Source organism: Meleagris gallopavo, chromosome 13, assembly GCF_905368555.1.
Source record: "Meleagris gallopavo chromosome 13, MGAL_WU_HG_1.1, whole genome shotgun sequence".
NCBI classification, from domain to species: domain Eukaryota; kingdom Metazoa; phylum Chordata; class Aves; order Galliformes; family Phasianidae; genus Meleagris; species Meleagris gallopavo.
This window is the reverse complement of record NC_139416.1, coordinates 2,038,403-2,064,279: the sequence shown is the minus strand read 5'-3', so window position 1 is coordinate 2,064,279 and position 25,877 is coordinate 2,038,403. Positions and strand designations below refer to the sequence as shown.

The 25,877-nt window shown below is 49.9% G+C and overlaps 1 protein-coding gene across 11 annotated transcripts in view; it reads left to right on the top strand.

The window, feature by feature from the left end:
- The window catches only part of CPNE2 (copine 2), a 39,602-nt gene that overhangs the window by 1,751 nt on the left and 11,974 nt on the right, over positions 1 to 25,877 (top strand). For 2 of the 11 annotated variants that reach the window (XM_085234719.1, XM_085234721.1), the window contains 11 exons: positions 1,363 to 1,469; positions 4,581 to 4,777; positions 10,984 to 11,163; positions 13,762 to 13,836; positions 15,856 to 15,933; positions 16,993 to 17,064; positions 20,657 to 20,740; positions 22,326 to 22,415; positions 22,776 to 22,874; positions 24,624 to 24,710; positions 25,291 to 25,350. In XM_085234719.1, the coding sequence (XP_085090845.1) occupies positions 4,610 to 4,777; positions 10,984 to 11,163; positions 13,762 to 13,836; positions 15,856 to 15,933; positions 16,993 to 17,064; positions 20,657 to 20,740; positions 22,326 to 22,415; positions 22,776 to 22,874; positions 24,624 to 24,710; positions 25,291 to 25,350 (993 nt within the window). In that variant the 5' untranslated portion in view covers positions 1,363 to 1,469; positions 4,581 to 4,609. Of the gene's footprint in view, positions 1 to 170; positions 255 to 519; positions 674 to 1,362; positions 1,470 to 3,907; positions 4,048 to 4,580; positions 4,778 to 10,983; positions 11,164 to 13,761; positions 13,837 to 15,855; positions 15,934 to 16,992; positions 17,065 to 20,656; positions 20,741 to 22,325; positions 22,416 to 22,775; positions 22,875 to 24,623; positions 24,711 to 25,290; positions 25,351 to 25,877 lie in introns of those variants that run through there. The other 9 variants (XM_085234715.1, XM_085234722.1, XM_085234718.1 and 6 more) reach the window with 7 other exon arrangements.

Sequence of the window (25,877 nt, the reverse complement as noted above, 5' to 3'; positions counted from 1 at the left end):
GGTGGGAAGGCATCAGTGCAGCTGCTGTCCTTCCTGCTGGCATCTCCTGGCTCCTTGCACCTGAGAGCCCCGGCCCTGGTTCACTTCTTGATAAATGCAGCCTGCTGAGGGTTCGGTGCCATTGCCAGCATTCACAGTGACATCACAATATTTTCTGCCCTACACCACAGATTTCCCTAGATTGAGCCTGAGAGGAAGCATGTATTCACGTGAAAACGTATGGTGGTTGTGGCGTGTACCAGCCAAACGTGCTTGTGAGTGGCAGTGGGCCTGGTTGGAGGGTGCACTTGGGTTGTGATGTGATCCTTCGTCGTGAGCCGATTCCTTCCCTGCTGTCCGTGTGTGGTGGTGGCAGAGAGGCAGCTGGAGGTGTTGGCTCTGTGCTTGACATCTGCCACGGCTCCTGGCTGGGCTCCTGGGTCAGTTCTGGGGTGACTGTGGATAAAGCTGAGACTGGCTGTGCTCGAGGGCACTGCTGCTCCCATCTGCCTACCTTCAAAGCATTTCTCCTGTCTCCAGCTGCTGCCATCCCATCGCCATCACCCATCCTCAGCAGGGAAGTGCAGCTCAGCAGCACTTCTCCTCAGGGCTGGAGAAGCTCCTCAGGGCTGGAGAAGCTCCTCAGGGCCCAGAGCTCAAACCCCCGCTTCTGCTTGTCAAAGCTTGGGTGCAGGTTAGTGAGTTATTCCCTGATATCTCTCTGGAGGCAGCTTCTGCTGGGTTAAGTTCTCCCAGTACCCTGGGCAGCCCATCCCAGTGCCTCACCACTCTTTCTGAGCAGAAATTGTTCCTTATATATATATATCTATATATATCTATATATATATCTATATCTATATCTATCTATATATAGATAGATAGATAGATAGATATAGATATATAGATATATAGATATATAGATATCTTGAAGGGTCAGCCCAGCCCTCTCTTTGCTCTGTGGTGCATGCAGACTCACCTGGACTGTTCCAGGAGCAGGGAACAAGTGAGAGAAGATCCTTTCTCTGTAGGGGTTTTGGGGAAAAAAGTGATGGAAATAGTCAAACTATGACCCTGCCAAGGGGTTGTAGGGACAATTTCCATCAGGATGGGTTCGTTCAGGAGATTACACATTCGTGTATTGAGCAGTTACAGACACCAGGTGCAGGCTGGTGAGTCCTCCGTGATGCCTGGGCGAGGCAAACGCTTTGCTTTGCAAAATAATCCTGGCCATGATCACGTTTGTTTACAGAAGGGAGCTTAGAGATGTCCTCTGTGTGAACCCAGAACTACCTGCTTGGCTGCCATCTCTCCTGTTCTCTGCTTCTCTCCTTGTAGGAAGCTGTAGTGGGTAAATTGAGTCATGGCTTCTGTGCTGTCTTGCAGGAATCGGTGCTCTTCCCCAGGAAAGGAGGAGGAGGCTTCTGTTCTCTGTGAAAAGAAGAATGTTCATTTCTTCTTTCCCACGGAGAGGAAATCACTGAAATTTGAGGGTACTGCTCATAGTAAAAGAGCTCCCATGTTTTCTTTGCATCACGTCAGAACCCTCTGTACCACTCTAAGCTCTGTGCTCACCCTCCATCCCAATGAGGAGCTGTTATTGTTCTGTTTCCCTAAAAACTGTGCATCTGTTTCCTTTCATAATGTAAACTCTGACCCTGTGTCCAAGTTTGGGTGGTTTGTTTTCTCTTTCGCTTTTCTTTTTTCCTGTTAGTGCTGAAAACGTGGCCAGTGAGATGTGCTGCTTGCTGGGCTTCTCTGAGGGATGGAGAAAAAGGAGGAGGAGGGAGGAAGAAGAGAAGAGAGGGGGAGAAGAAAGAGGAGGAAGGAGATAGGAAGGAAGGAATAGGAAGAGAGGGAGGGAGGAGGATGGAGAAGGGGAAGGAAGGGAAAGGGAGGAAGGGAGAGAGGAGAAGGAAAGAGAGGATGAAGGAAAAAAGGAGGAGGAGAAGGGAGGGGGAGTGGGGGGAAGGAAAGAAGAGAGGAGGAGGGGGAGGAGGAGAAGGAATTGCTGGATTGCTGGAGTTGTATGAACCCACAAAGGATCTGCAGAACACATCTCTCTGCCCTATGCTTAGGACTGGTCATCAGGCATCTGCTGTGGGCAGTGTTGGATGTCAGAAAGACGCCCCGGTGTGTTCCTAGGTGTGATGTGGGGCTGAGGGGACCGGACAGACGTACGCCCTGCTGCCCAGAGCCACTCTGCGGGGAGCTGGGCGTGCGTTAGGGAACCACGTGGCAGCACAATGAGCACGAAGCTGGCAGCTGTGATTATATGTTGGGAGAATATTTGGCTGCGGGTGCCAAGTGAGTCGGAGGACTTCATTTAGGGCGGTGAATGCAGAGAAATGAGAACAAAAAAAGAGGAGAGACTGGAATATAGATGTGGAGAGCCAGCTTCGAGCTCCAAGCATCCCAACGTCCTGGGGGAAGGCAGTGAATGTGTGCCATAACCTGGCCCAGGGACACAGGTGGCCAAGACCTCTTTCAGGCATCTCCCTCCTCAGTGCAGAGCTGGCCTGCATCAGCAACTCCTTGATGGAAAAATCATCTTTGGGATCGTAGGCAAAGGGCTGGTGGCATCTCCCTGCTGCTTTTTGCCTTCCTGGGGAGTTTTTTACTGGGCACCCCTGTGACACAATGGGCAGGATGGAGAGGTCACTGTCCCACTCCCTGATTTCAGGCACTGCTTCCCTTCCCCATGGGTGCTTAGGCCGCGAGCTCTTGGAGGAGTGGCAGGGCTGGAGCGCAGGCAATGTGCAACACACTCAGATGTTCTGGTGCCAGCCAGCCCTGGGAAAAAGCTTTTTCCAGTGAGTCATTTGCTGCCTCTGCTTTGTGTGAGGCACTGACTACATTTGGGGGAAGGGGAGAGATGGAAAAACGCAACCCAGATCTCCCTGCTCCAGCAGGACCACGTCCGTGCCAGCACAGCTGCCCTGCGTGTGCTTGTTGAAGGCAGCACCAGCATCAGACAGCAGCATAAATAGAACAGGCCTGCCTATTTTAAGACATAGATTGCATGATCTGGGTGTTAAAATAAAGAAAAATCTTTATTTTAGCTGCAACTGGCAGCACGGGCTTGGGAGAGGAGCAGGTAGGTAGTGCCTGTGGGCAGCTGGGCTGGGAGGTCTTCTTTTGCCCTTCTTGATCTGTTTGAAGAACCAGTGGGTATTTCTCCTCACGGATGCAGCAGCAGGATTCCTCACCTGTGCTTCATTTCTCCTTGCTGGAAATTGGGAGCAGCAGCATTCAGTTGGACGAGCATTGGGTTGTGATACAGAGGGGTTAAAGTCAGAGCCCTGGGCGGATAGGGGCAGCTGAGCCTGTTCCCTTCCTTCCCTCCACCCTGCAGCAGTGGCATCCCTGCTCCATCCCTGCTCCATCTCCAGCAGCAGAGCATGGATGCCTGCTGACACTTATGCCCAGGCAGAACAAACAACTGATGCTAATTAATTGGGATTTCCATGCCAAACAGATGGTTTATCAGGAGGTAGAAGATGATGTTTGAGGTTCTGAGATAATGTGGATGAGCCAGGAGCCAAGGAGGGCTATTGGAGAAAGGTACTGAACTAGCTGATGGGCAGAGCTGTCTCTCCAATAGCAACCCCAGCCATAAAAGTTTATTAGTTTAACTCAGTCTGAAAATGCCTCTTCCTCTCTTTCCCTCATCCCTTTCCTCTCTTCCCTCTTTTCTGTTAGAGACATTTTATGTTTGTTGCAAGTGGGCTGCACATCAGGAAGCAAAACTGCCCTGTGGGAGATGGATGGGGTTGTCGCATAATAATGGTATAAAGTTCACGTTTATCTCTATAGCACAGCTTTGATTGCAAGCTTCTGGTAAGCTCTCAGACCAGATGAGATCTTATCAGGCCCTGTAACTCACCCCGTGCACCCGGTCATAGGGCGGTTGTCACATCAACCTCGCACTTCTCTCAGGGATCCCTTTCCCTGTGAATCCAGCTCACAGCTCAGCTGGGAGGCCTTTCTCACCAGCCCACAGCTGCGGGGTTTGTGTACCCAAGGCGTGGGGACGAACCCGAGGCTGCTCAGTGCCTGGATGACACAGAGGTAGGGCATACAGGAGGGGACTCCTTCCCTGCTGCGGTGCAGTGAACTTGCTCCAGCACACGCTCGTTAGACGAGCTCAGCCTTCTCTCACCCTAATACTGGCTAGTTCTCTGCTTCCCTTCTCTTTCCGTATTCCCTCTGCTCCGCTGTTCATTCAGGATCCCTTGCCTTTTGCCTTGCCTCGCCGTGCCGCAGCAGAAGCAAGGCGAGACAGTGAGGGTGAGGAGGGAGATCAGCAGTAGTGAGATGTCCCATGAACAAACTTGTCCATAGGCAGAGGCTGTGATAGCTGGACCTGCTGCTCTTTGCCAGCTCTCATTTCTTCCCGCTCTCTTAGGGGACGTACAGAGGACATCACCTTTCCTTTCAAACCTGCTGTTTGTGGAGCAAAGCCGGGGCACGCTGTAGTTGCAGTGCTGAGCTCCTCCTTGGGAACCCCATGTGGCTGTCATGAGAGCTTTTGGCTGTGTGTCGTTTGCTGTTGTACCTTTCTGCTTCTCCTGAGGTTTTTCTGCTCTCTCTCTGTCCCACAGACTGCCTGGAGCTGCTGCTGCTGGAGTCCATGGCGTACACCGGGACCCCTCCGCCAGCGGGGCCCATTGGCTCCCAGTACTGCGTCTGCAAAGTTGAGCTGTCCATCTGTGGCCAAAACCTGCTGGACAGGGATGTCACTTCCAAGTCTGACCCCTTCTGCGTCCTCTTCATGGAAATCAATGGAAAATGGGTGGAGGTAAGTCTTGAAGCTGCGTTATTTCTGCTTCCTGTGGTTTGGTTCTGTGGATGTCCTTAGTAACACTTGTGTTTTGATCAGGGTGTTGAACATGGCTTGTACACCTGTGAAGGAAGCTTGAGTGGATTCCTTCATTTTTCAGAGCACTTGGAAACCACCTGGCCTCCTGTCTGGGCACCTCACCAGTGCAGACAGGCTGGGAACAGAGTAGCCCATGGCCTTGGCTCGTCCTGACAGGGCTGGGCTCTGTGTGGGCCTGAGAGCCCAGGAGCCAACCAAGTCAAGGCAGGAGGTGTCACATCCCTTCCCATGGATGTTGCAGGAAGTGTTGTGTGATCAGAATTCCTTAAAAAGGAGCGATTCTGTGCCATGCTTTGTTAACAGGTCCTCAAGGTAGACAAAAAGAGAGGATAGACCCTAATTCCTAACAGAGAAGAGCCTCTGTGTTACTCATGGTTGGATCAAGCTGTATTAATGTTTCTTCAAGTGCCTTTATCTTTTCCTTCCCTCTGTGCTCAGTTCTCAGCCAGACTCTGGCACAGGAGTCCTGTGATAAGGGCTTTCATAAGGTGCTTTTAACAGCAAGCCGTAAATTCCCAAATGAACTTACACTGGGATCCGTGGGAGCTCTCAAGCCCCCTGAAGTTCTGCAGGTCTTCTTGTCACTGCTCTGTCTCTTGATCAGGGCCTGCTTCTCCCTGCAGCATCACAGCAGCTTCTTTAAGGTACAGCAGAGCAAAGTGTTGGGTTTGGGTTTTTCTACACTGAAGCAGGAGCTTCTTGGCAGCCCTAGGGCTGGAGCACTGTCTTATGAGGGACCTGGGATGTTTCAGAGGAAGAGCAGCTCAGGGAGACCTCATCACTCTCTGCAGCCCCTGAAAGGGAGGTTGTGGTGAGGTGGGGGTTGGCCTCTGCTCCCAGGTAATGGCAATAGGATGAGAGGGATGGCCTCAGGTTGTACCAGGAGAGGTTTGGGTTGGATATTAGGAAAAACTTCTTGGAAAGAGTGGTGAGGCACTGGCACAGCTGCCCAGGGAGGTGGGGGAGTCACCGTGCCTGGAGGTGGTCAAGAACCATGGAAATGTGGCACTGAGAGACGTGGTCAGTGGGGCTGGGCTGGGGTCGGATAGATGATCTTACAAGTCTTTCCCAACCTTTATGATCTACAAAAGGCACTTCATCACTTCCACGTGAAGCTTGCAGAGATATGCTCCAGGAGGAGGCAGTAATAAAGGTGTACTTCTGGAGGAGTCTCCTCTGCAAGGCTCATCCTCGTTCCTCCATTGAACTGACCTCCTTTGGACGAGGTGGAAACCTCTCCGCCATCCCAGGGCTGTGCACAAGCACCTGGTTCTTCAGTCATTCCTTGCTGTTTTGTGCAGGCTGGTTTAATGACAGCAGGCTAAGCTCAAAATAATCCAGGCAAGGCGTGTGGTGGGCCTGAAATCATCTTACCATGTGTGAACTGGTCCAAAAGTTGCTTCTCAACGTGCAGTTATCTGCGAGTGCTTTAGGTCTGGGTGTCTGCAGCACTGATCCCATGGAACAGTGAGCCATCGTGATGTCCTGCTTGGAACAAGATGTGTTTTGAGGTGAGCAGAGAGAAGCTGTTCCTTGGAGCCCATGTCTCTTGTAGAGCTGTTCCTTGGGTTTCACTTGAAAAGTTGCTTTCTAAAGGACAGGACTGTATTGGGTGAAGGTCTGGGAAATCAGTCCAGGGTTGCTTGTTAGGAGTGCCTGGGTCCTCCTCTACTCTTAGACTGGTTTGGAATGAGGTGTGTGTGAAGCAGAGCAGGAACTCCCAAGGGTAGTTTTCGTGGTGCTTTATTGAGTGTTCAGCACATCACTTGCAGAAACTGTAGTTGTCATTTCCTTCTGCAGCAGTCCTTGTAGGGCAGAGTGTTGTCTGTGATTGAATGAATGTCTTGAATTCAAACTTGTCTGTGTGAGAACATACTGCTCTGTGCCTAGAAAATACCTTTTGGCTGCAGAAGAAAAGACTGAGCTAAAGTGCCTGTGGAAAAACATGTGGATTTCATCTTGTAAGTGCAGTTGGAGTTAGGTAGCACAAGGGTTCTTTGGTCTGTTGAGGAGGGAACAGATATGTAGTGCCTTGGGATGTGATAGATGGATGCAGAGCTGGTCAGCTCAGCACAAAATGAGCAGCTGAGGGACATTAAATCACCCCAGTTCCCAGGGAATTACGTGGTCTCGTTATTCTGATACTTGGATTTAGGGGGCAGCCTGAGCACTTGGCCAGGAAATGGTGAATCAATGGGCATCAGCTCAGGCTTCCTGCAGCTGATCTCCATGTCGCGGGCAGGGTGTAGGGGCAGACCTCATTTTTGCCACATTCTGCAATTAACTCTGCTCAATAGCAGCCTGGATGAAACTGATGAGCTTTCCAGTCTTGATAGGTGTCATCTTTTTGACCTGATTGTGCTTTTCAGGAATTCCTCTTCTGCTGTCAGTAATGTCTCAGTCCAGTAGTTTTGATTACAGAGCTTTTTTTTTTTTTTTTTTGCAATGCAAGTTTTGCTTTTTTCCCCATTCTGCTATTTTTATAGCTGTCTAATTGGCAAAATAGGTGCTCCAGCAGCAGATTGCTCCATGCTCTGCTGCCGTGCTTTCAGCAGAGGTCAGTGCGTGACCCCAGCTGCAGACATGAGGAGCATGCTGTGGGCATAGCCAGCACCCAAACCTTCCTGTGTCCCTGTGTTGTGGTAGCATGGTGGTGCCAGCATCTGTGCCTGGGTGGTGGGGCTGCTTCTTCCACCTGTCATATTTGTTCCCAAATACAATTATTTTGTCTCACTGAGCTTAAGAGGAATTAAAAAAAAAAAAAAAAAAAGCAACAACCAAAATGGTCATGAATCAGCCTTGGAGGGGGTGGTAGAGGGAGAAACAAAAAGCACAGGCCCAGAAGTGACATAAGGATGGGTAATATGTCATTGTTCTGCCTGATGACATCACGTTGTAGGAGCCAGGATGGACCTGGCCTGTGACTCAGCTGTGCCCTCACTTTTGTGCTGCTCTGAGTCACCCTTCCTGAGCCTGGACAGTCCTCATCTCCCACGCTGCTCATCTCAGAAGGATATGGAGGCCACCAGCTGCTGACCTGGGGTTCCTAGGTGCTCCCAAATGGCGTCTATCCTATGTTCCCTGCCCCTTGGAAGAGCATCTCCGAGGTGACAGACAATACTGAATATCTCCAGCAAACCTCCCAGCGGAAACTGGAGGACTCTGGCTGCATTTGCTTACCACAACGAGTTGCCAATGGAGAAAATTCCCTGGGTTTGTGCTTGCTTTGTAGGATCGAGGCTCTGAAGACAAGTCTTTAGTTACCCTGGTTGCCTTTTCAAAACCCTCGTGCTTTTCTGCTGCTGGGATGCAGAGCCAGCTTTGCGTTTTGCAGGGCACGTGGTTGTGTTGAGTGCTCAGGGGAGGCAGGAGCCAATGGCATATTTATTTCCTGGTGTGAAAAGCCCTCATACAGAACGGTCACCAGCAAGGTGGAAGGTAAAGAGCTGCACCAAGATGAAGATTGAAATACACGTGTAGCAAGCAGCTGAGGCTTGTGATTTAGTTTGCTTCACAGTGTACAGGTGATGGAACACTCAGCCATCAGAGTGTTGAAGGAAGCCCCCTCGCTCTGTGGGGATGAACTTGGGACATGGTGACAAGGCCAAGTGCAAGGTCCTGCACCTGGGTGCAGGCCATCCCCAGTATCAATGCAGACTGAGTGCTGAGAGGGGCAAGAATAGCCCTGCAGAGAACACCTTGGGGATGCTGGTAGGTGAAGATCAGGATGCGAGCCATCAGTGTGTGTGTGCAACCCAGAAAGTTAACTGTATCCTGGGCTTCATCAGAAGAAGCATGAGCAGCAGGTCGAGGGAGGGGATTCTCCTCTTCTACTCTGCTGTTGTGAGGCCCCACCTGCAGTGCTGTATTTGCCCTGTAGCATCCCAGACTTGTCTCTAGCCTTGCTGCAGAGGCATTCTGGATAACAGTGGGACAGGAGGAAGCATGGGCTGCTACCCCAAAGGGCAGGTGGGGCTGCCTGAATGTGAGCTCACTTTTCATCCTGCTTTGACTTGTTCCCAGGCTTCCCATTAGCTCAGGGTACATGAAAGGAGCTCAAATCCATTCCTGTTGCCTGCATAGTCTCATCAGCCAGGCTTGAAAGGGGATTTGTGTGTGTTGTGCTGTTCAGATAAGGTGGAGCTCATTGATGGCTGCTGCTCCTGGTCTGCCAGGAGCATCTCTCTGAGCAGGCATTTGGTGGTGGCCGAGTGGGAAGGATCTGTGTGAAGCTGTGTTGCCCCAGTTGGTGCACAGCCCACTCGTGTTGGTTTAATTGATTCCCATCTCCTCAGAGGGCGCTGCAGGTGGTTATTTTAAGAGTACAGCATTTACTTCAGTCTTCTCCTGGCAATTAAAACAGACTAAGTGACCAACTTTAAAAACACTACAATGGAGTATATATAACAAACTTACCACGTTTCCACTTAGTCCCTCCAGGTTCTCTCTTGTATGCTGAATGAGTTTCACTGGGACTATGAGACTGTGTGCTTTTTTTCTTTTTTTTTTTTCCTTCCTGCTGTGATGTGTTTATTTCTGGCTCTGCTGCTCTGGCAGGCATCCATCTGTCCTGCAGTCCGTGGTGCCAGCACAGGAGCTGCTTGCTGCAGACGAGCTGCCGTGGGATCTGGGTTGTGTCTTGCAAAGATCTGAGTGCTGGCTCCCCTTATTTCAGGGCAGGCTGGTGGCCCTTTGCTGCTCCCAGGGCTTAGAGAGCCAGCAGTCTGGTCATGGGATAGCTGCGGCCACCACCATACTGGTGCAGGAGGGTTTTGAAGGCTTTGGAGGAGTGCATTGTGACCATTCGTCAGCCTTCACCCGCTGCCTTCTCTGCAGGGTGCTGAGTCCTGGTTATCTCCCTCTAGAAAGTCCTCTTGAAGAGCTGTGCCAAGTGTTTCCCATGGCAGCAGGTGCATGAGGACATGAAGCCCATGTGTCTGATGATTAATTACATATCTCAGGCTTGCACTGTGTCCAAGCCAGGGCTGCTACTGAAACCTTTGCCGCTGTTGAAACATCAGAGAAGAGCAGAACATAGCAGTAAGAGGTCCTGCCAGCTCCAGCTCTTCAAAAAAACACGAGCTGAGGGGAGCTCTCTTTCCTTCACATGGGAGTATCCAAACTCCAGGTTTATAGCAGCAGCAGCAACAGAAGGGTGAGGGTTTTTTGTGCTGTCTTTGCAGTTTGGAGCTTCGAGTCTGTGCGTGTCGAGGCCGCCTCATCGACAAAATGAGGCTGGGGCAAAGCTGGATGTGCTCAGCACGTTGTTTTTAGGCAACAGCCAGAGCTGGGATGAGTTGTGTCTCCAGCTGGCCAAGCTCTAGGCTGCAGGAAGACCCACATCAGAGGTGGGAGATTCCCATTTGGACCCACCTCACATCCCTCCTGTGCTGGGCTCAATGTAATCCCCACTCTGTACAAAGGAACTTATAAAGATGCTCTACCTGGCTGAGGGAATTCCAGACCTATTTTGGATATCAGAGTCCACTGAAGTCCTGCCTTGTGCATCCTTCCAGCCTCTTGCTTCTGCTAGTGCTGGGTGAAAGCCATGAAAAATGGACCATGGTGATTTGGTGATTTAAGTTTTTCTTCCATGGAAGGCCAAGAAGGAAGAAACCACATGAATGTTTTGTTATGAGGTCTAAGAAGGAGGATTGCTCTTCTGAGTTGTGAGACTTTGTTTTTCCACTTGTTTTTGCTGTTAGCTGTGTGGCCTGAAAGAAATAGTTTTGGTTGACTTTGAAAGCATTACAGGTGTGAGTGTGATTGGCAGAGGACCAGAGCAGCAGGTGGAAGGTGTGAAAGTATGAGCTCAAGGGGCTGGAGAGCTTCTGTGTCCTGGAGAGCAAGTGTCAGAAACAAATGCAAAGGCTGTGGCTTCAGTAAGCTTTGAGCCCACTCCAATCCCTGGCACCCTGTCCTCAGAGACGCAGCTCTGTGTTAGATGCAACCCACCTTGCATGCATTTAGGGTTGTGTCTGCTGCATGCCTGTTTCTCTCATGCTCTGCTGGCCACCACAGGGCTTCTAGATGTCAGGGCTCCAGCTGCAGTCAGAGGAGAGACGTTGCGATGACGAAGACGCAAAGCATAGATGTCTCATTGTCCATTTTTTTTGTCTTTGCAGCTCGACAGGACAGAAACAGCTATAAACAACCTTAACCCAGCCTTCTCCAAGAAGTTTGTTGTTGACTACCACTTTGAAGAAGTGCAGAAGCTCAGGTTTGCCCTGTTTGACCAGGACAAGTCGAGCACGCAGCTGTATGAGCATGACTTCCTTGGCGAGTTCTCCTGCACGCTGGGCACGGTGAGTCTCTGATGTCCTACTCCTGCATCTCATCCTCCAGCTAAGAGACCCAAATCACACCATCCTCAAGGAAGTTGAAGGGAACAGAGCTACTTCTCTTACCTGCTGTAAAGTTTGCTGGGTCATTCCTGGCAAAAAGTACTTTGAGTGCTTGTCACACTTTATCTCTTCAGGTTGAAGTGTTTCATGCTAGGGCTGTTGGTTACTTGCCCAAATCTGAACTGGTTGTAGGGTGGGCATCTGCTGCTGCTTGCAGACAGACCAAACCCTAGCGAAGTGCAAGAGGGCATTGCACCCATTTGTCTTGGACACTTGCACTGGAAGGTGCTGGAGGTACCTGTTTGTCAGTAAGGCTTATAGTAATAGCCATGATGACCGGTTTGGATTTGGACTTGAGAAACTTCAGGTGTTTACAATTAGGCTGCATTGCAGATCTACTTCTCTCTTTTTTTTTTTATTTTTTTGCAAAACTGTTGTAGTAAGAGTGATGTCTGTCTTCTGTTTGAGAATGAAGCATTTGAAAAACACATGCACACTAACCTTGCTGTTGAGTAGTAAATCATGCCTCCTACTGTAGCATGCTGGTGCAGGAATGTGTCTTCTGCTCTTCCTATGGAAAAGCTTTTGAGACAGATGTGATTTATAAGCCTTTGGAAGGTCTTTGCATTCATGAGCCCAGACCCTGTTAGAATTTGGCAGCTAAATTCTCCCAACTTCTTTGTCTTCTGAGCATGCTCTGACTCAGAGGCAAGAAATGAGGGAGATTTTTCCATTCTTTTTCAGCCTCCAGCTGCCCAGGACTGCTGTGGTACCTGGCATGAGCAAATGGGCTGGGGAAAGCAGGCACTGTAGTAGGTGGGTTGGTGTGGACAGCTGGCCCAGGGTGTCCAAAAAGCCTGGTGAATGTGGTCACCTTATTACACACTATCTGGTACTGCATATGTCAAAGGGAGCTGAGTAACTTTGCTGTTGCCAAGTTGAGAACTTGTCAGAAGAGCACTGACATTTACTGACTGAGGTTTAATGTCTGTGTTTTCAGAAGAGCTCTGTAATGACCTAATTTTGATCCTGCAGAAATTAAGAGACAGCCCAGGAAACAACCCAAGCTGTTGCTCAGTGCTTTAGTCCAAGCCATTCAGTATTTGTTCTGTTGTTGGCTGCAGCCACCTCTGGCACAGTTCAGCAGTGCTCATTATGGAGGGCACAGTCCTGATGAACACTGCGAAAAGGGAGTTTGTGGACATGAGGAAACAGGGCTGAAGCCTCAGCATGGCTCTGCAGAAGTCTTGGGCTTGCAGCCTCATATTGGAGAGAAGCATCCTTTATATGCACTAGGGAGGAGGGTGGAAGAGTCACCTCATGCATGGCTGGATATTGGGAAAAAGTTCTTAGGACAGTGATGCTGAGGCACAGTTGCCCAGGGAGGAGTCCCAGAGCCGTGGGGATGTGGCACTGAGGGATGTGGGCATGGTGGGATGGGTTGGGGTTGGATTTGGGAGTCTGAGAGGTCTTTTCTGACCTTAAAGATTCTGTGTAAGGTCCTGGAGGAGCCCAGCTATTGCTGGACCTGTGGAAGAGAGGGGTGGGACGGAGAGGACTTGTGGACAGAGCCATATTGCTGTGGGTTTTCCAAGGTCTGCTTTTTGTTTGGTGAGATGTTTCCATCAGCCCATTTGGTTGTTTTGAGGCACGAGCAGCTGTTGGAAGGGAAGGAGAGCAGGCTGGGGCAGCAGGAACCTACCTTTGCTGAACCGCACGCCCAGCACCTGACTTTCCAGTTCTGTGTTGCCATCAGAGCCCTGTCAGATTAGCTGGATTGTTTTATTGCAGCTAATTAGGTCTGTGGTGAGATTTAAAAGGATGGTTGGGTCACTCGGAAGCCTGCAATGACCCCTGTGGCCAAGTGAAACCTTAAAAGGGATCAAATTGCGGATTGCAGGATGTCCGTGGTTGCTGCTTGTCAGGTTATGAAGAAATCTCATGCCACAGCAAAGCACAGACATCTAGCCCTGTTATTTGGGGATTCCGGGGTGTTTTGGAGCCAGAGCTGCAGGGCATGGCTGGATTGAAGATCCCAGCACTACTGTGGGAGTCTCGGTGGGAAGGGGTTTTGCCTCAAAACTGCAAAAAGAGAGAGAGAAGCATTTCTGGAGAGCAATAGGAGGAATTCAGGTGCAGCTGGATAGCAAGAGCTAGAAGCTAAGCCATTTCATTATGGTTTTCTTCTAATTATTATTATTATTTTCTGGCTGTGTGACATAGGACCAAGGGTGGAGATAGAAGGATGGATGGGGCTGCGCTTTTAAAATATAGCCTGTAGATTTGGAAGGGCTTGCTGGTAGGAATGGGAGAAGAGCACAGCTGGTACCAGCAGGTCCTTGTGTGGGGCTCTGCAATCTGTGGGGAAAGCTCACAGGGTTCTTGGGTGGTGATGGTGGCACTCACAGCATAGTGGCCAGCTCTCAATGTAGCATCTTTCTTTTACCACTGTGAATATTGAATATGATTTGACTAACGTGAGCAATGATCAGTTGCTTATGAGTCTGCATTTGATCACGACTTTATTTTTTTTGTTGGGTTTTTTTTTTCTTCCCCTAGATTGTCTCCAGCAAGAAAATAACGAGAACTCTCCTTCTGGGGAATGGCAAGCCAGCTGGGAAGGGGATGATAACGGTACAGTAACTCATTTACCTTACCCACGGAGTGTGTGAATGCAGATAATAAACTGGAGGTGATGCAGAACACCAGCAGGGCTGGGGTTGATGTCCCTTTTTTCCCTTGCCTCCCATTTTCCTGCCCACCTTTGGTCTCTTTGGAGGACATTGTATTGCCCAGTCCCTGTCTGGTGACTTCAGCCTGTGCTTTTGTCTCAGAGTGCTAAAATAAGAAATGCTAAATCTGGAGAAGAACAAAGTAAATACGTGCTGCTGTTTGTTAGCTTGTACATGATGCCTGTTCAGACCTCCCCGGAGCAGCCAAAGGTACAAGGGCCGATTCCTTTGCTGACAGTCAGTGGTTTTGTTGTAGGAAGAGGATGAGAATTCTGCCGTAGCAACAGGTCTCATAGCAACAGCCTCTGCTCCTGCTGCGGACCCCTTCGGGCAGTGGTGTTCCTGCTGTGGATCTATTTAGTGATTTTTATTTATTTTTTTTAAAGAAGAGACTAAATTTAGGCTTATTTCCCCCATGCCGCATCTCCCATCCTTTTCGTTCACTTCTGCATTCCAGTTTATGTTAAACTTGCAGAAGAGAAGCAAAGGTGGAGAAGAAAAAGCCAACAAGGAGTTAAACTGCAGGCAGGTCTAAAAGCACCAGATGGGTCTAAAAACATTTTAAAAGACCAAGATCTGCCTGCTGCAAGGGCATCTCCCATCGCTGTTTGCTCTAGAGACTGGGAAGATGCTGTTAGCTTTTCTCTCTTAATTGCTGCAGTTGATCTTTAAAGGCAAAAGGAGAAGCTGCATTGAAGCCTGCATGGCACCTGCTGCCATGTGCCTCCCCAGAAGTGGGCTCTTGCTGCCCCATACCTGCCACTGGAGTGGGAAGAACTGAAGGAGCTGAAAAGTTTCCAGTCAAGTTCAAAGGTTTCCAGCTTTAAAGGAGGAAGCTTTTGGTCTGTCACTAATGCATCATCAGAACCAAGGGGGCTGGGATATCTGCTGCTTTGCTTTGTGTGCTGGCAGCGTTGAGTCCTCACAGCCTGACACATTGCTGGAGCTTGTGCCCCAGGGTTTGTGCTGCCAGCACCAAGCGAGACTGTCTTCTTTGTGCTCCCAGAACGTGGGGTTGGGAGCCAAACCCTGCCTTCCTCACCCACAGTCCCTTCAGCTTTATCCAAGACTCCGTTTTCTTAAATGCAGCACGCAAATGCCATAGGGCTGAATGCAACAGAAGTGCCTTGGCTGGAGTACTGGGATTGAGTGAGAGTCCTGAGGTTTGAAAGATGTGGAAAATCCCAAAGCACATCACATTCACTGTAGGAGTGAATCTTGAGGTCTTTACAAAGCAGTGGGGATGTTTCCATGGGAGATGTCACTGTGGTTTCTATGCGTGGCCCAGCTCTACCTTGGCCTCTGAAGAGCCAAAAATTGCAGGGATTCCAGGTGGGTTCTGCTGTGGTCTGCAAAGGTAATTTGTTTCCATGCAGCTCCTGTTCCTCTTGCCACTTTGACCACCCTGCATGTCCACCAGGGGCTGTGTGGAGAAGAAGAGTGATGCTATGGTTTTGTTAAAGTACATAGGAAGCAATCCATTTATTTGAAGGCGATGTCCTTAAATAAATCTAAACTTCTGGGGTAGGCAGGGAAGAGAGCCCTGTGAGGAGTGGTGTCCTTACGGGAGAGGCTGTGACTGCCTCACCATCTCTGCATGCTCCCCTGCGTCCATCAGTGTGAATAACCCCCCTGATTGCTCATTCTGCAGGATATTGTCCCCTTGATTTCATGGAGTTGTAGAAAGGCCCAGTAATTAGGCTGCCAGTCCAGAGAAGAACAACCCAAGCCCCTGCTATCCAGTGAAAGGCAGTTTGTCGGTGAGGAGAAAGGGAAGACGGGAGGTGGAGAGCAGATGCTTGGGTAGGACACAGCCTGGAGAAGAAATGCAAGTGATTCAGAAAGTGACTGCTAACATAAATTAATAAATGTGGGGTGTTTTTTTTGTTTTTGTTTTTGTTATAAACATTCTCTTTCTTAGAATACCAGGAGACTCATTAGACGGTGTTCCAGACAAAACCAGCCCACTGGTCTTTGGCAGTCAAAGCCATTTTGGAGGGTGTGTGAGAAAAATCTTTGAAACTGAAGTAACGTGGGCTGCACTTGTGCCTGCTACAGCCATCAGGAACTGCAGTGGTCCTCATCCTTGGGCCATCTTGATGGGTGATGGTGGGTGAACATGGCTCTACTCCAGGCAGCAGTGCTGCTGGGATCGCCCTAAGGTCTGGGACGTGGATGATGAGGTGGCACACTGTGGTGACAATGTTTTCTGTAGCTCCTGCTTGCCCTTGACTTGGTCCTTGGTAGTGTCACTACGTCTCAAACCACAGGAGGACACCTGGACGTGCCCATGCACAGAAATGGCTGCATGAGACCTGCATCCACCAGATGCTTTTCTGGCAGCTGTGTGACTTTGGGTAGTCAGGCCTGAGAGGCATCAGTTGTTCCAAGGCTGGGGTAAAGGTGTGGTGTTGGATCTGATTTTGACTGTTTTCATAGCTTCCATCTTACTGCTGACCTTCTCAGGGAATTCATAGAATCATTAAGGTTGGAAAAGACCTCTGAGATCATCTAGTCCATGGTGACGCCCCCCCATCCCTGGGCAGCTGTGCTACCGCATCACTGCTCTTTGAGTTTTTCCTAATATCCAACCTGAACTTGCCTTGGCTCAATTTGAGGCCATTATCTCTCATCCTAAAATTGTCAGCTGGGAGAAGAGGCCACCAACCCCCAGCTCACCACAACCTCCTTTTGGGGAGTTGTCGAGAGCAATAAGGTATCCAAATTCCTTTCCCTTATCAGGCTTTTCCTACCACTCAGTGAGGAAGGAGGGAGGAAAGAGAGGAAATGCCAGCTACCAGAGTGCCAGGAGCCCAGAGAATGAAGCAACACAGATCTTGTCCAAAGCATTTGTTGATTAGCAAAGGCAAAACTAGTTTAACTCTTCAATAGTGGGATACTGTGTACATTAGATCTTCAGAAACTTGAGAATGACTTCTGTTGGAGCTGCACATCTCAGGATGTGCATCCTCACATTGCAGGATTGTCCTCTGGGTTTTGGTTCTCTGTTCACTGACTTTTCATGTTAAAATGAACACAGCTTCCCCTTGTCTTTCAGATAGCTGCCCAAGAGCTGTCAGACAACAGGGTGATTACTCTGAGTATGGCTGGCAGGAAACTGGATAAAAAGGTGAGTCGTGATGTGTCAGGAGGATGCAAATGTTAAACTTCTGTCTCTCACAGGCTAGGGGATCTAAGGAGATCTCTGCTTGTGAGTACAGTAGCGTCATAAAGCTGTCTCTATGTAGAAAGCAGCAGGCGGGGCTGGAGGTCCAGAATCACGTCCTGGCTGTGTCACTCCCTGCTGTCAGGATGTGGAATTCTTCATAATGCACTTTTAGAAGGAAGGATTCTGTTTGACTCAGGACCTGTGTACTGTCATGTCTTAAAAACAATGTTCTGAGCCAGATTTATTATTTCAGTGGCTGCTGTCTGGAAATGTCTCCTGACTAGGCTGACAGTTTTGATACCCCTCAATTCAGCATTTCAGAAGTGCTGAGTGCTCCTGGCTTGTTGCCTCTAGCCCTCCTTCAAATTGAGTGAGTGTTTGTTTATATATCAAACAGGGGGGCCCATCTTTCCAGAGGAAGAAGCACCAACCTCATGGAGATAGATAATGCTGATTTTTGCTTTGGGTGCAACATGCATGGTAACCGTAAGCCTTTCTGAACAAAGCAGTCTGACCTTATTTACCAGGCAGCCAGAACGATTCCTCTTAAACCAGTTCTGTTGCTAAGCAATCAATGTTGGTTTTTTTTTTCTTTTTTTTTTCTTTCTTTTCTTCCTTCCTAATGTCTCCAGAGCTTGTACTGTTGGTAGGATGGCCCTTGGTTTTCAAACCACAGTAAAGCATGCAGCCAGGCACACTTGCTCTGTTCAGTCCCATTGTCCAAACCAGACAGTTTATCCAAGTGTTTTCCACAGCTGTTGGGAATGACTGTTACCTTACTCTTCCACTTATCCTATCTACTACTCCACAGTGCATAGAGCTGGATGCTCCTATTGAGGAATCCCCAGGTAATTTCATTTCCTAAACGAGCTGGAAAACATCTTTGAGATGGTGACTTCTTCTGAGATGGAGCTGAGTCAGCCCCATGCATGTCTCTGATGCAGCAGCTTTCTTCCCATGAAAAGGCAAGGGATGAGATTTCATTATAGATGTGGTTCCTTCAAGCTTTATGCTTTGTGGTTCCTACATGGCTTTGTAGCCATGGCTGTTGTGAAGACCAGATCCTGGTTCCTCACCAAGCCTCACTGTGATGCTGGTACCTCAGGCATATATGCAGTTGTTATACTGGCAACTTAATTGTCATCACTGGCTCCATAGACAGGAGTTTCCTTTCTAACCTGATTTTCAACCAGATCCTTCTCCTAGGTTATGCAAAGCTGAAGTCTGGTGATATTCTTCCAAGTCATCATAGGTTGGTTTCCTGTCCTTCAGATCCACAGTCAAAACACAAAAATTCAGCATCTGCCTGCAATGCTATAGGCAGGCAGTTTGTGATGTTGTGCTGGGCTGAGGACTGTGAATAATCTGTCTGGGTTTCCTTCCAGTTTATCAGTAGATGTCAGCAGAAAGCTCCTTGCTGTGCTTCTGCAGTTACCAGGAGCTGATGGGGTTTCCTTGCTGATTCCTCTAGACAGAACACCACGGCAGTGCTCAGAGTCCTGCTGGTGCTCAGGGAATGGTCATGTCACTTCAGAGCAGAACACAAATGAAAGTGATCTCTGCACATGTGGAAGGAAACTGCAGACATTCAAGGCAGGTTGGATGAGGCCCTGGGCAGCCTGATCTAGTGGGTGGCATCCCTGTCCGTGACAGGGTGGGAACTGGATGGGCTTTAAAGTCACTTCCAACCCAGCCATTCTCTGATACACTGCACCCAAGCTGAGAATCTCTTACTGGCATCCATACTGCTGACCAGCCCTCTCCACAGTGTCCAACCCAACGCTGGGACCTCTCTCAGACCAAGAGCAGGTTCTCCTCCCCATCATGAACCCGTGGCTTGTCTGTGCACTGCTCACTGCATGGCTTCAAACAGCAAGGCTTCACAGCGGGGGAATGTCAGCAGCAGAACCAGCCTGAGGCTTTTGTACCTTATGTCAGATCAGCTCTTGGTAGAGTTGTTAGAAGAAGAAGAATCTTGCAGAAGAGAAGGCTCAGCCCCAGTGATCCCAGTCCCAGCAGCTCAGTTTCCACCTTCTGCTAGGCTTGCATGGTGAGATGGTGGTGGTTTTGACATTTTAAACTAACAGCGCACAATCCTGTGGCTTGGAAGCATCTCCCACCCTGCTTTGAATGGAGCAGGGCTGACCTGGCTCACAGAGCAGCTGCTCTATGTGCTTTGCTTGGGATCCTGCCCTGCTCCCTGCTCCCACCTGAGCCCACACCTCTGTCACTTCCTGTGGGATCAGGGCAATGAAACCACTTCAGGTTGCAGGTTAAGCTGGAGTAGGCAGGGCCGGGGTCCATGGGGCTGGGTGTGCACTGCTGGTTCTTGAATTGCAGCAGTGAAGCTTTGGAGCACTGAGCCCAGGCTCTGTGTAAGCAGGCACAGTGCTGTACTGCAGCCAAGTCTCTTGCAGAAAGAATGGCTTATCCTGCTCCTCTGCAAACATAGCGAAAACATAGGAGGAAAACAGCATCAGAGAGTCTCCCTGCAAGCTGTAGTGGACTGTTCTTCATTGTGGCAATTAACTTGTGGCAAATTATGTAAAATAAAATGAAAGCAGTCATCAGAGGTGACTGAGTTTTGACTAGAACAGGTTCCAGTTTCTCCAAGCCAAAATACTTGCAGTGATTTATATTTCCAGCTGGCTTTGGAAACAGGGTTTGGATAGAAGCCGTAAAGGGTTTTCTGCTGGAGCCTACCACCATGCCAGCTGCTGCCTCCTGGATTGGGGCCCCCAGCATCCCCCAGCCCTGAGCATCCCCACTATGTCCCCTGGAAACCAGAAAGATCCTCCAGCCAACAGAATTTAGGCAGCCACCTCCCTCTGGAGTTCTCAGGAAATCATTTGGAGTGTTTTGAGTTGGGTTGGTTTTTATCACAGTTTTTCTGAATGGGAGCAACGATCACTTGCAAGCGCTGGGGATCCTCTCATCAGCCTTCCCATGCTGCTCCAAGACCTCAGTCACCCCGTGCAGATGCCCAGCAGGGATGTGTGCTGTGTTTGCCATACGGCAGTGTCCTTTTATCAGGAGGATATCTAAGGAAAGCAAACACATGCTGGCTGAAGTCTGTGTGTCTCAGAGGGTGTTGCATGATCTCTGTCAACACCCGTGCAGCTTGCTCCTTCAAGATTTGCTCTGCTCATGCTTTCCTGCTGTGTGTAGGAGGGCTTTTTTTTCCCCCCAGACTCTCATACATTTCATAATTCTGTTTGTGCTTTGAAGCTCTGGTTGTTTTTCTAACCCAAACACAGCTGCCTCCCAGCTGGGGCTGTTTGTCGTGGCATTGGTGTCCAGAGATTGTGCACGGGGGTGGGATCCACGAGCAAAGGCTCACAGACACATGCCTGGGTGTGGAAAGGCAGTGACATGGTGTGAGCACTGACAGGACCTGCAGGACCCACTCAGACACCATGGGAATCAGCTTCCCCATGGACAACTCATGCACTGATATACAGGAAAAACAGGAGGAAGGAGGAGTCTTGGACCAGTGGCTGCTTGAGCAACTTGCAAATCCTTGTGTAAACTGTGTGCTGTTGTTCTTCCCCAGGACCTGTTTGGAAAGTCAGACCCCTTCTTGGAGTTCTATAAACCCGGTGACGATGGGAAATGGATGCTGGTCCACAGAACGGAGGTGAGCTACTGCAACACCACGATCCTTAGCTCCTTTTAAACATAATGACATTATCTCATAAATCCCTGGTAAAGGGGGGTGGGATCCTGGGAGGTGACTAAGGATCTTGCTGGGTTTTCTTTTAAGCAGTGGGGCATGGGAGAAAATGTTGCAGCAGCCTCCCTAAGGTACTGCCCTCGTGCCAGACAAGCAGCTTCATGTTTTGAGATCGGATACAAAGAAAGTAAATTTTCCATTCCTGCAGCTTTGAGTACATGAATATAATCAGGTGTTAGCCTGAGGCTGGCATTTGTCATGTCAGGAGGGAGGTGGCTGCAGGGAAGGGTTAGTGCTCTCCTTCCAGCCTGTTATTTAGGAGGAGCTGAGCCCAGCTGGCTGCGTGCAGTGCAGGAGCAGGATCCTTGCACCGCCCACCCGTGGGACCCGGTGGCTGGCAGCATATGGGCTCCACTCCACACACGTGCCTCCCTGCGTGGGCTCCCTGCTCTCCCAGCCTCTTGGAGGAGGTGTTTACAAATTCTCTGCTAAACTGTGCTCGCGGTGTCAGGGTTTTTCCCAGTCTGTCAGTCTGTAGTATAAAAGCCCATTGCGAGCCCCACGTGGTTATTTGTCAGCTCTGACCTGCAGCGATGGGGACAGACATGCTCCTCGCCTGGCTGGGCTGTTCCTGGTCTCAGCAGAAGGAGCTGATGGCTTTGGAGAGAGGAGAGGCAAAACTTCCTGTGTGTCTTGTGTTTTGGGGCTGTGAGTTTGCTCTGCAGCGCAAACAAACACCAGTGAGAAGACTGGCGTAGGGTTAGCTCTGCCCCGTGCGTTCCTGTAGCTCTGGCTGCTAAGCTCTAGGGCCCTACGCAATGGGTCCTCTGCTCCAGGGATCCCTGTGTTTGCCTTGACACAGAATGACGTTGCTCAGTGGTCATCCCTTGCTGACTTTCCATATGTTTTCCTTTTCCTTTAAACCTTTGAGTCAGTCTGCTCCTGTGATATGTGCAGCAGGTGCAGCCCCTTGGGGCAGGGAGGTGATGTTGAAGGGTGCAGACTGTGCAAAGGAAGGGGCTGTAGGGAACATCCCATCATAGCACTGGCCTTTACACCTCTTCAGGTGGCTGTTTCATCAGGCTTGCTGCTGGTGCTTCATAGAGAATGCTGTCCTGCAAAGACTCTGCCTGAGCTGCTTGACACCTCTGAGCTTTGTGTCCTGGGCTGAGATTCACATCAGTCTCTCTCTTTGAGCAGGACACCTTTGTGAAAGCATCTTCACGTGCCTTGTAAGCACCTCTAAGGTCTGCAGCACGTACAGCTTGCCTTTTCTCGGTGCATGTTAAAAAGCATCAATTACATTTCTCCACCTCATGCAGCAGCTGTTACACAGATAAGGCAAGATCTGGGTATATCCAGGGCTGCTCAGCTCTCCGTGATGGTTGTGGTGTCCCACCTCTCCATCTAGGTGGAAGTAGTGGGGCAGTAAGTGATAGGTGGGGTGAGGGATGCAGAGGACACCTTTATATAGGGGGAACATCCCCTCCTTTGTGCCCGTGTCCTGTTTCACCCTTTGTAACTGCATCCTTCCATTTCCACCCCACAGGTGATCAAGTACACATTGGACCCCATCTGGAAGCCATTCACTGTGCCTTTAGTGTCACTGTGTGATGGAGATGTGGAGAAGCTGATTAAGGTAACGACAGCCCTTCGGCTTTCTCTTGGGATGAGGGAAGACCTTGTGGCAGCCTACAGCTTTCTTGCAGAGAAGCGGATCTCTGCTCTCTGGTGACAGCGACAGGGTCTGAGGGAATGGCATGGAGCTGTGTCTGGGGAGGATCAGGTGAGGGTTATAGGGAAAGGTTCTGCACCAGAGAATGGTGGGAGCACAGAACGGTTCCCTAGGGCAGCAGGCATGGCCCTGAGCTGCTGGAGCTCAGGGAGCTTTGAGACGCTGCTCTCAGCTGTAGGATTTGGGTAGTGCTGTGTGGAGCCAGGGGTTGGGCTCAGTGATCCTTGTGGGTCCTTTCCAACTTGGGATGTTCTGTGATTCTAGGTCATGTGTTATGACTACGACAGTGACGGGGGACACGACTTCATTGGGGAGTTTCAGACCTCAGTGGCCAGGATGTGTGAAGCCCAAGATGCCTTTCCAGTAAGTGCCGACACGTTTTCTGTGCAGAACGGGGCAAAGGCAGTGGTGGCCACTTTCTTCCTTGGACTGAGACCTTCAGCCTGTGCTGAGGAGGCTCTGAGATGAGGAAGAGCTGCTTTTTCCTCCCATCTACACTGCAAATGACTCAGGTCACTGCTTTAGCTGAAATAGATGTCTGAGTTAGAAAGTATGAAGGCAGTCTTGTCTGAAAACCTAATATTTGTCTGAAGCAGCATTTGAAGATGCCTTGTTGTCCGGGGGAGGGGGGGGGAGGGGGCAATGGAGGGGGCGTTCCCTGCATGCCTGTGCTGCTGTGCATGACATGCCAGAGCACATGACGTGGGTGCAGCTGGGGACATCCCTTTGCTTCCTCCCCTCGCGTGGCTTGGCTGCTGCCTTGCTTGTGTAAGCCCCAGTGCCTCGGGGAGCAGCATTTGGGCAGAGACCAGGGCTGCACCCAGAAAGGTCAGGCACTCTCCGTGCCCCACACATCTGCGCCCCAGCTGCTGGGGGCTCTGGCTCCGAAGAAGGCAGTCTCAGTGCTGGGTACCACATGCCAGCATCCCTTCTCCCCGAGGCAGCTCCTCGTGACCTGTCTCTTCCTTTCATCTGGCCACGCTGATGTGGATAAATACAGAAACAGGAGCAGAGATGCTCTTGCCTCAGAGCAGGCACTGCACGTTTGCAGATGGGAATGAGAAGATGAGAACTTGAGTCCCCTCTGCTGCTGCAGCATCACTTCTCTTGCCTCAAGACTTCGCTGTTTTCATGGCCTCCAGCCTATTGGACAGGAGGGTTGGTGAGGACCTCTGGCACCAGCGTGGTTTTGGGGTCAGGTGGCCAGCAGTAAACCACAGCAAAATTTCCTGTGCTTAGAGCAAGGAGTTAGCCGTGAATTCTCACCTCTGAGATCCAAAGGGAAAAAGCACTGCTTGCAATCCTTGTGTTGTTGGTTTCTCCCATGAACACTCTCCAGGCTGAGGTCTCCTGCTCTGCTGAATCGCCCAGGGCCTGGCCACGTTCCCTATTAGCTGGAGCTGCTCCCACCGTGGGTCCTTCAGCATAATCCAGTTGCTTGATTTCTGCCCTAGAGGATTTTTATTTTTGTTTTTGCTTTTTTCTTGGGCATGCTGGTATTTGACCTATGCTGGGACACGAGATGGCTGAAATACTCAGCCAAATATGCCTTTTTTTTTTTTTTTTTTTTGTACATGCTAACAGAGCTGCAGTCTTGAGCCTGTTTGCAAGCAGCTCCGTCTGCTTTTGCTGGCTGGCTGGAAGCAGCTCAGCAGTGCTCTGCATTCCTCGGCCACGGTGGTCCTGTCAGAGCTGCTTGGAGGCAAAATAGGGGCACTGTAGGATTTGGGAACCCGTTTGTCAGAGCTGATTCTTCCAGCCCAGGTGTGCCCAGCTGATCTCAGACTGATCCCAGATTCACCTCATCTGGGGGTCTGAGCTGGAGGGAATTGTATGGTGTCCAAAGACTGCAGGAATGATGAGTCCAGAGCCCACATTTAGACTTTGTTCTTTGATAAGAGTTTTTATTCAAATGGTTTTATATTAAAAAAAAAAAATGCAGCCATTATTTTCTGAATATAGAAAAGGCATTTATTTCCCCAGAGCTTTAGAGAAACAGCTGTGGCCTGCCCTAGCTATCAGTGAGCTTGTCCTTGCTATTCCAGCAGTGGGGAGGGCACAGCAGCAGTTCTGTTTTGCAGTTAGCTTCGGGTAACAGCTTCTCTCTTACAGCTAGAACTAGAGTGCATTAACCCCAAAAAGCAAAAAAAGAAAAAGAATTACAAGAACTCTGGGATCATCATCGTCAAGTCCTGCAAGGTGAGCACAATGCTGGGATGTTTCATTCTACTCTGTAGGTTTGGGACTTTATACTGCACTGAGTTTCCATCTCTTCTGTCTCCAGTGCTCTTGGGTTTTCAAGTACACATACAATGGGGCATGACTAAAGGCAGTTTTCTTTTTTTTTGGTTCTCCTCCCCTTGGAATAGGATTTGCAGCTCTTTGCTCTCTGTTGTGCCAGGGCTGTGTGCCTGGTGCCACGTGCATGGATCGGTGTGGTTGGCCACATCACATGTAGCTTAGGAAGTGCCAGAATGCTGTCCTGGAAGGCCCCAGTGGTCATAGAATCATTAAGGTTGGAAGAAACCACTAAGATCACCAAGTCCAACTCCACCGCCACCCTCCACCGTACCCACTGACCATGTCCTTCAGTGCCACTTCTCCACAGTTCTTGAACACCCCCAGGGACAGTGACTCCCCCACCTCCCATGATCCTTACTACATGCTTTGCCACGTGGATGGAGCTCCCTGAAGGTCCAAAAACTGTGATGGGAGGCCTGGGTGGTTTCAGTGGTGTAGTGAAGATTGCTGATACACTTTGCTTTCGATTTTATTTCAGATAACCAGAGATTTCTCATTCCTGGACTACATCCTGGGAGGCTGCCAGCTGATGTTCACTGTAAGGACTTTGGCTGCTGTTTGTCCTGTAGTGGTAATAAAAATGTCATGATCAAAGTTGCTGAAGGGAGGTGCTGTAGGAGGCTGCCCTTGGGCCAGCTGAGCTGAGTCCTGCTGGCTTAGCAGGGTGGGATTTCACAGCAGTGAGGAGCTGCTCCATTTTGCTGTTAAACCATGTGGTATTGGTACTGGGATCAGTACTGCAATGCTCAGGCATACAACCTGCTGCTGCAGAAGATGAGAGTCCCATGGAATCCTTCACAAATTTCTACCAACATCTCTCCCTGTCGCTGTGTTAACTGGCATCCAGATTGCTGAGTGAGGCCTGGGTGTTTTCAACCCATCTCAGAGGCTCTGGGCTGTTAATGATGCAGTGTTTCTGCATTTTTATTGGCATTTCCACCCTCACTCGAGCTGGAACACCAGTGGTTTGTCAAGAGGAATTACGGGGAGACGTTACAGCCCTGAGTGAACCCACCACAAAACAGAAGTGTTGTTTTTTTCCCCCCATTAGCTTTCTCATTTCTG